The sequence below is a fragment of the Stegastes partitus genome, unplaced genomic scaffold (genome assembly GCF_000690725.1).
Source record: "Stegastes partitus isolate 25-593 unplaced genomic scaffold, Stegastes_partitus-1.0.2 Scaffold114, whole genome shotgun sequence".
Classification (NCBI taxonomy): domain Eukaryota; kingdom Metazoa; phylum Chordata; class Actinopteri; family Pomacentridae; genus Stegastes; species Stegastes partitus.
Window position 1 is genome coordinate 529,598 of NW_007577845.1, and position 9,494 is coordinate 539,091.

At 45.6% G+C, this 9,494-nt stretch overlaps 1 protein-coding gene across 2 annotated transcripts in view; it reads right to left on the reverse strand.

Moving 5' to 3' along the window:
- plppr1 (phospholipid phosphatase related 1) overlaps positions 1–9,494 on the reverse strand; it is a 56,372-nt gene that overhangs the window by 12,218 nt on the left and 34,660 nt on the right. For both annotated transcript variants that reach the window (XM_008278058.1, XM_008278059.1), the window contains exons 4-5: positions 4,555–4,687; positions 741–991 (exon numbers count right to left, since the gene is read on the reverse strand). In XM_008278058.1, the coding sequence (XP_008276280.1) occupies positions 741–991; positions 4,555–4,687 (384 nt within the window). The remainder of the gene's footprint in view (positions 1–740; positions 992–4,554; positions 4,688–9,494) is intronic.

Consider the following 9,494-nt stretch of genomic DNA (forward strand, 5'->3'; position numbering starts at 1 on the left):
CTCTAGTAGGTTTAAACAATGGTCCATTTGCACTAAGGGGCCCAAAGTGTAGCGAGAAAACATCCGCCGCACCATTAAACCACCACCAGTCTAAACGGCAGACACAAGGCAGGGTGGATCCATGCTTCATGTTGTTTACACCCAAACCTGAACCAACCATCTGAATGTTGCAGCACTAATCAAGACTCAGTTTCCTTCTCTTAGCTGACAGAAGTTTGGTCTTATGCTTCAAGGTTCGACGTATTGTGCGTTCAGAGACGGTCGTCTGCACCACTGGGTTGTAACGAGTGGTTAATTAAGTTTCCTTTCTACCATTTTGAACCAGTGCAGCCATCTTCCTCTGACCTCTGGCATCAACAAGACATCTTCACCCAGAGACCTGCTGCTCACTGGATATTTTCTCTTCTTCGGACGGTTCCTTAAAAACCCTGGAGATGTTTATGTGTGAAAACCCCAGAAGATGGAGAGTTTCTGGGATATTTAGAGCATCTGGCACCAACGACCAAAGTTATTTAAATCACCTTTCTTCCCAATTCTGATGCTTGGTTTGAACTTCAGCAGGTTGTATTGACCATGTCTACACGTCTAAACGCATCGAGTTGCTGCCATGTGATCAGATATTTGCCTTAACAAGCAGTTGGACAGGTGTACCTAATAAAGTGGTTCGTTAGAGTATAGAAAACACTACTATGGTTTTCACAGTTCAATCTTGATCATAACGTCGAGCACGTTCCTCTCACCGTCAGGTAAACAGCCGAGTAGACGCTCAGCGACGCGTCCTTGGACGGGAACGAGCGGCGGGCGTTCTCCACCACGACGGGGTTTCCGGTGCAGATGTTGCCGTTGACGATGAACTGGTGGTTGAAGCGACACTCGGTGCCGGTGTAGTTGGGCTTGCAGATGGACAGGAAGTACGGCGAGAGGCCTCCGGTCACCACCTGGCCGGCGTTGACGAAGATGTCGGTGGCAAACAGACCGAACGCGAACACACCTGCAGCACCAGAAGAGAAAAGAAATGAAAATCCAGAGCAGTGGAGCACAGACACAGCTTCATGCATGTTCACACTTCTTCTAAGAAACACTTTAGCTGCAGAACGACCGACTGATGCATGTGATCCAAACCGGTCAGTCGGATGCTGCTCAGAAACCACCTCAATGCACGAGCCTGTTTCACTTAATCTGGTTTTATCACATGAGCTTCGCTGGGAGCTGATTAACTGTCCAGTCGACTCTATAGAGCATACATTCAAACACATTTTGCATTTAAACTGTAGTGACTCTGTCGATCACACGTGGCGCCACATGGAACCAAACCGGTCACAAATCATGCAGCAGAGTTTGTTTTCCTGCAGCACGTATGAATCTATAATTAAAACAGAGAAGAGACGAGCTGGATTCGGCTAAAGTTAAATTGGAAGGAAAAAGAAGTGGACAACAGGCAGAGAGAGGAAGAAGATAAAGACACTGAGAGGGGGAGAGGAAAAAAAAACCTGCATTTAATATGAATGATTGCACTGACACTTTGAGCCCACCAACCCTGACCAATGTCTGCGTCTGCATTCCTTTTGCTGTGAAATATGACTGCTGATTATCTGGCCTGCTTAGCCATGAAATTACTGTGCTTTGTATTGTCATCCGGGCCGGGCTGGGTGGGGGTTGCAGGATGGGGGGGGGGGGGTGGAGGGGTGGAGGGGTGCAGGGACATGGCTGTGTGAAGGGCATTGAGGGAAGCAGAGGATGGTGGGATGGGGGAGCAGGAGAGCCTCGGCGAGCCCAGCGACTTTAAGGAAACGCTCAGGAATCCAAATTAGGTGAAATGCTTAATGAATTTTCTGACAATTGTTTTCCAGACTGGAGGGGGGGTATTATTGGGACTGTTTAGTTTGGATTACGACGTCCAGTCCTGGAGCAGTCGGCCCGGTTCTGCTCGAGCTTTATGGAAAAGAGGCTATAAAACAAAACAGAACTGTTCTGACACTTCATACGTGGCGTCCGTATGATGCAACACGTCCGATGTCCCCTTTCAGCGTGAGCCGGAGAGTTTTTAGAAAAGCTGCAGTAAAAGCATCGCGGCTGGACTTGATCCCAATTGGCTCCCTCGCCGAAGAATTACTGCAACCCGTCGAGTCAGGCCAGGTTACTGTATTTAAAATAAAATGCCTCAACCAGCAAATTAACCTTATTTAAATCAAAATAGCTGGTGTGGTCAGCGAATCGCCGTCCAAGCCGCCTCCAAATGTGAGTTTTTACGTGACATAATGGATTTAAGCGGCGGAGGCCCAACGTTCCCTCCTCGATCTGCTCCCATCGGTGCAGGTGTAGATTTATGAGCGCTGGAGCATTAAGCTGTTGGTTTTCTACACTCACAGCACGTTAGATGTTGTATAATCTAGTATTTAGATTATTTAAGCGAAGCCTGCTGCCTCCTGAATGCATTCACATGATGGGCTTTGCATTAAGGTTGTTGTGATTCTCTAAAGATTCCTGCAGCTCTATTGTTGGACTCTGATAGAAAAAGCTGATGTCATGTATTTCTTGCAGCATTCAAATCAAAAATGAAGGAGGCCGCGGTCAGATAATCAAACCACGTGCACAAGCAGATCTGTTGAGCTTCTGAGTTCAGATCTTATTTTTTTTCCACTTTCTTCCTATTTGTTGGAGGAGCTGCCTGCTGAATATATAAAGTAATCCAATCAGTGGCTTTAAGGGCGAGACACGCCGGCGTCATCGTGACATGCATCATCACCTCAGGCGGCGCCGCTGTGCACCTTCACAACAAAAGCATCAAATATATAATTTAAGTGTTATTTCCTCCAGTGTCTGCTCGTCACGGCGGGTGTTTGCTGTGGGCATAAATACGCTTGATGCCACATTGACTCTGTTTGTGCTGCACTTTATTCTCAAGAAAGTGTCAGAACACAGCCGGAGGGTTTCATATGTGCAGGCTGACACGAGACAGACGTGTCAGAAAGTCATGATTAGGGTTAAGGACGTCATCCCGACTGTTTACCTCAACCTGACGCAAACGACGCAGAAATAGCTGCTCGTGTGATGTGTCACTCGCAGGAACGTCAGCGGCCTGATGACCACGCCGGCCTCCTTCCTCCACCGCAGGATGAATTAGAGCTTTAGTTCATTCTACATTACGGCGCCAACAAACCAATCTTCAGGGTCTGAATCATCAAGGTCACCGAGTCGGTATGTGTTTGCGTTGGAGCTCCCCTCACAGGTGACTGACAGCAGCCGCATCCAGCTGTCAGCTCAGCCGCCATGCAGCTACAGCGTGTTCCCTCTCCGTTAAAAGCTCGCTGTGGAGGCGACAGAAACAGTCCTGATGCTGCAGATAGACGGTTTACTGACCTACTAAGCTCATAAACAATACTTCTGTAGAGTTCTGCTGAATAAAAGAGCAGAAGACTGAATGTAAACATAACCTATAGCTGAACTGGAGACAGACGGCGACTGCAGATGTGCTTCTGAATATTAATGCGATCACTTAGCAACAAAAAACAACAAACTCCAGTCAGTGAGTCTTTCTGCTGAACTGGATGAAATTATTTCAATTAATGATCCATAAATTTGTGTTTTTTCGGTTCAACGGCGGCGCGCCGAGGTGACGCGTCGAGCAAACACTGGTGGGATTTCACAGCGCCGCGGCCCGAGGCGCTCACTGAGCAACGCAAAGCTCCCGAAGCGCGCCAGGCATCCAGACGTTAACCTCGGCGCTGTCGTGTGAGGACGCAAGATGTACGTCATGATGTGCTGCGAGGACAGAACTCTGGTTTCTACTCAGCAAAGCCCACCACATGTTCTGTTAGATTCATGTAAAGGAAAGCTTGTGCAAAACATTGAAAGCAAACACATCTTTTAAAGTTTTTAAAGCTGTTTTTGTTGTTTGTTTTTTTAGCCTGAAAGGTCAAATGAGATGTAAACTGTAGAATCTAAAATCTGAGATGATCGCACTTTACTTCTGCTTCAGATAAAAAAAGCTCTAATCTAAATAAAAACAATGACTTCATACATTGATGTGGTTTCATTTGTATTTCCGCTTCACCTAGACCAGGAGTGTCCAATCCTGGTCCTGGAGGGCCGCAATCCTGCATGTTTTAGATGTTTCCAACACACCTGATTCAAATGATCAGGATGGTTATCAGACTTCTGCAGAGCTTGATGATGAGCTGATCATTTGAATCAGGTGTGTTGCAAGAGGGAAACATCTAAAACATGCAGGATTGTGGCCCTCGAGGACCAGGATTGGACACCCCTGACGTAGACCAAAGGAAAGTTTGTGCAGAATGTTGAAACCAAACCCATTTTTCAACAAGTTTTTAAAGCTGAAACGTTTCAAACTGCAGAATCTAAAATATGAAACGACTGCACTTTACTTCTCCCTCAGACAAAAACATATGGATCTGTCTTCCTGAAGAGCTATAATCAAAATACAAACATCAACATAATAAGCACCCATGAAAGGGTTCATGCACATATTTTTGATGTGCCAGTTGTCGGTAACACGAGGGCGGCTCAGCGTGGACGCCACCACGGCGTTCTTACCGATGAAGCGAATGATGCGGCGGATGAGGGGGTTGAGGTAACAGCAGTCTCCTGTCACGATGGTCTTCTCCTGGGCCAGGAGAGCTTCCCTCGTCGACTTCATCACGTACATGGACACCTCTCCGATGAAGATCTGCAACGGGTGACACGGATGCACAGACTTAGGAGACATTCACAAAGGTCCAAAGCGAAAAAGAAAAAATACAGAGACAATGGAAAGAAAAAAGAGTTTTGGCATCCAGTTGCCGGGCAGAGGAGCGTTTTGCCCTCGTCTGGCCTGTGCACATAAACCACTGTGTCTTAATGCAGCCTTTCTTCAGCTCCATTATCGTGTGGACATTACATCAGGTCTAATGGACGAACGGCTGCCGGACAAACAGAATGGAAGTCGTTGCCAGGCCGCCTCGGGTGATGCAGGCTGCTACCAAAATATGTGTGTGTTTAGAAGTGACAGAGTGTGCATACAGTTAGTGCATGTGTGTGTGTGTGTGTGTGTCTGTGTGCGTGTGTGTGCATGTTGGCCTTTGATGAGTGTGTTTGTTCATAAAGGAGTTTGTCTGCTGCAGCCCGGGGATAGGTGTGTTTTCCTCCATCCCTCACGAACGCTGTTTTTGTTCTTCCCTCCATCAGCATGTTGTGCTGAACGCGGCTCTAATCTGTTTCCCTCTTTGTGAGAAGCGAGAGCACCTGGTGTCGAGAAGTTTAAAAGAAAAGAAAGGACGGGACTGACAGCAATCACATCGAATGAGTCTGAATATTTCACGGGCCGACGCTGCGTTCAGGCCGGCGTGGAGCTGTCAGCGCGGCAGAATTAATATTTTCAAACGTGTTTTCTCACAGGAGAGAATGATGATTTGCATAAAGCTCTTCAAATGCTGAATGAAACTAGAATCAAATGCGTCACGACAGAAAAATCAATCTTCTGATGTACGACGCCCCAGAAACATCTGTCTTCTCAGGCAGAATACGCAAAAAAAGGAGCTTTTTTATCTTCAAACAGACTCGAACTGTACGAGGCAGCAGGCAACAAAGAGGAGGGACGCTGTAAAGCTAACTGACAACTACAGAACCTCTGAATCGTTGGAGATCCATGATCGAAATGCAAACAAAATTATTCATGGGCGTCCTCCAGGCTTCATGTGTGCGTTACGTAATCACAATCAACACATTATTTTGTTTGAAGTTTTTTGTTCTGAGCTTGAAACCCACAGATTTACCGAATCTGAGACACGTTCCAGGTTCTCCTTCATCTCCGCTCACTGGAAGCAAACTTCTAAAATAACTTCATCAACATCAGTTCATCTCCATTCAGCTCTTTGAAATAATCACCGAGTAACATTTTGAAGCAACTCGCACTCGCCTGGAAGTATTTGTCTGCGCGCTGAAAAGGTTAGCTACCACTGACTGATTGTGTTATTTCAACTCATGTGATCCCTGCTTTCCTCCATACAAATGTCAAGAAAGACGAGTAAAAACAAGCGTCTCCGTGTCAGAGGAGGGAGAAGCAACGTAGCCGTCGGCTGGCACGGCGATGTTTGAGCAGAAAATGAAAAGGTTAAACAACAGACATTAAAAAGAACATTCAAACCTTTCAGAAAAGAGCTTCTTTTCTTTTTTCTTCCTTGAGTAATTTTCCTGACACGAGAAGAAAAGAACAAACTTCCAGTTTGGGCGATAGCTCTGAAACGCTAAAAGACGTAAATGGCAGCTCAGATCTGCAAAACCTTTAAAGCAAACTATCTGACAGCACATAAACCGGCAGCATCGTAGCATCAGGAGCTTCTGTTTTCCTGACACATTAAATATAAATACTGCCCTCTGCGGAGACGATAACTGCTCCGGCTGCTTCCACCTCACTCACAAAAGTTGAGGATTTTTGACCTGAAAACGTGGCTCCTGACTCAGCAGAACATTTGTTACGGTTTATTTATATCATGATGAATATTTCTCCAAGTTTTAGTAAAAAGCTTCTGGTACAAATTGAATATTTATCGAGAAATAGAAATGTGTTTCTGCTAAAGCAGCACTAAAAGGGACCAAAATGTCAAAAAAAGGAAAAAAAAAAGCTGAATTTTCCCCTCTGGAGGATATCATTTAGCTTTTTTCCCGCCTCTCTGCATATTTATTATAATTGAAGGCTGTAGATTGCAGGAAAAACAGACCTGTCGAGCTCCGGTTTGTGAGGAAGATACCTGCTCAGCTGCAACAAATGATCATTAATGATTATTATTTCAATTATATGGGTTCATTAATTGCAGTATTTATATAATGTTGAGATTCGGCACATGGACACTCGTATTATTCAGCATAAAACATCCCAAACTATGTCTAAATCCTATTTATTGACTCCAAAACCAGCCAGTTAGCAACCAGCAAGTGAACACAGTGCAGCAGTTAGCAGCTAATAAAACGTCCCTCAGGAAAAAAAGGAACTAAAAGAATATGATCCAAAGCTAATTCTGCTGGATGTAGGCAACTGGCTTTATGAGGTGATAATTGGAAAGATGTGTTTTGTGCCCCGAAGTGAACAAAAAAACATTTAAATTAAACAATTACTGCTGCTTGAAGCCTTAATCTCTTCCTAATGAGCCATTTATTTTCAGTACTCAGCATTGGAATAAAAAATAAAAAAACGAGCTGCAGTCACGTTTATCTGGAGACTCCCCCTGCAGGCGGCTGTGGGTGCTGCAGCTCCGTCCCTGCGTCCAGCATCATTTCTGTTGGAGCCACGCTTGGCAGGAAACAGCATCACGCTTCGGCCATCTTGGCTCTGAAGGTGACGAGGCCGACTTTCTTCTGCTCGTCCACGGATGGACGGGTTTATGGACGCCATCTAACCTCCCCATTGGTCCGGCCATGTGGAACGCATAAATTACCGCCTCGGTGCTAATTGGCCAACATCCCATCCCTGTCATCATTAATTCTGATTGGCTGCTCCTCTGGTTTATGACACGCGTGTGAGACGGTGTCGGCCCGGCTCGGGCACCTGACAGAACACTCTCAAAGGGCACAATTAAAAAGTTTGGGATGGCACGCAAATGGCTAAAGAGACTTTGTAATGGAAAGGCAATCCAGAGCCAATGAGAGAGGCAGGAGGAGAGAACGGGGGGAGGATAGAAATCCGCCAGCAGTGTTAAACAAAACTTCAATAGCTGACACAGCACTCTGCAAAGAAGGGATCTGGGACAAGGAGGATAAAAGAAAGTAAGGATTCATCCTGTTAGGATTTAATGAGTTTTATGTAAAATCACAAACAAAAAAAATGGGTTTCAGACAAAAGAACATCGACGTGAGAGAGGAAAAACAACGTTAAAGACACAAAATAAGAATTATATTTACCCGCATCAACACAAAGGATCCTGGTTTCAACCAGCAGAACAGTCCGTCTCCAAATCAGCTGTAAATGATATCGTCTGTCACGTTTCCTGACCACACAGAGCACTTGTCCACATTTTAAACCAATTTATTTTAGTTTACTGCAGATGTCAGAGTGTGTGTGTGTATGTGTGTGTGTGTGTGTGTGTGTGTGTGTGCAGGTGTGCGACATCGTGGCCCGCTAACGCATCAGCGCACCAATTAGCTGGAGGGAGGAAAGAAGCGGGAGCCGCAGGATGTGTTTTATTTGTTCGATAAAAGTGACAATAATTCAGACGGTACTCGGCCCAACGCGCTGGTAACAGCACTCAGTGTTTAGAGCGAAGAAGAAACGAAGCGTTCCCGATAATGAACGCATAAAAAACACAACAGGGCACACGGAGAGGAGCCCAACGGTAATATCTCATTACAAACAAACGGGTGGCCGGCGTCCAGGACTCAGACGTCTTTAACAATCGCATCCGTGATGAAGTGGCTCCAAACCGTGATAGAAACCGAGGACCTGAGATACGGAGTGCGGCGCAGCTAAAAGCTTTTCTGTGTCGCAGTTTGTACAGATTTTATATCAGAATCAATAGAACGTGAGAAGTTTTAGAAACTTAAATCCATAAAAACATTTGTTAGATTATAAATAACTCCGCAAGCGCAGCGGTAATGAAATGATGGTGGTTGTATGCAGTGGTTACACGCTGTAAACGAGTACAGTGAGTTACAGCAGCTGCCCAGAGACAGGTGGAGCCGCCACACCTGAGCCTAACAGGCGTGGAAGCCATTTAAATGCCTGGAATGGAAAAACCGGCTTTCTAATAAATATGCACTTTTTGCGAGGCGGTCATGATAACACATGAATCGTATGTTATTTTGCACATTTAAAGCCGGGGTAGGCAGGATTTTTTTCCCTCTCAGCACCTCCTCCTGCTCTGCTTTCAGGTTGAGACTCCGGCCAATCACACGTCAGAGAGAAGCTGTTGTTCACATCAGCTGCTGTAAAAATGCATTTGCAGATCGTGGAGAGAAAGATTCAAATCCTGGAGGAGAACCTGCTTCTCTACCTTTGGCAACAACAATCACCAGCAGCACCGCGAGGCAATCCGAATAATGGACGATGGACGAAAACAGACGGACCGAGAAGGCAGCTGAAAAGTGAGTCTGTCAATAAATGCAATAAAATACGTGGAGATCAGCGAAGTGTTTAAGACACAGAGAGATTACATCAGGCTCAGGTTACATCAGTCTTGGCTTGTTGTTCTTCTCCTGGACAGGTAAGCTGCTGCTGCTGCTGGTATCTCACAGGGCTTCACAGGCCCACGGGCTCACAAAGAAAACAAGACCACATGATTGGGAAACAGTCGGCCTGTTGGTTCAGTTTACTGTATCCAGTAACGTTACTGGTTTATGCTGCATGTGCATATGAAGCGTATGTCCGTGCTCCTCCAGAGGAAACCCGAACCCAGGACACAACGTGGAGACGCTGCAGGAGTACAGCTTTCAAACTCTGACCTTCTTCTTTTCCAGATTTCTGAAGATTTAAAATAGACTTAAACACTTATTTAACCGCAAAATGA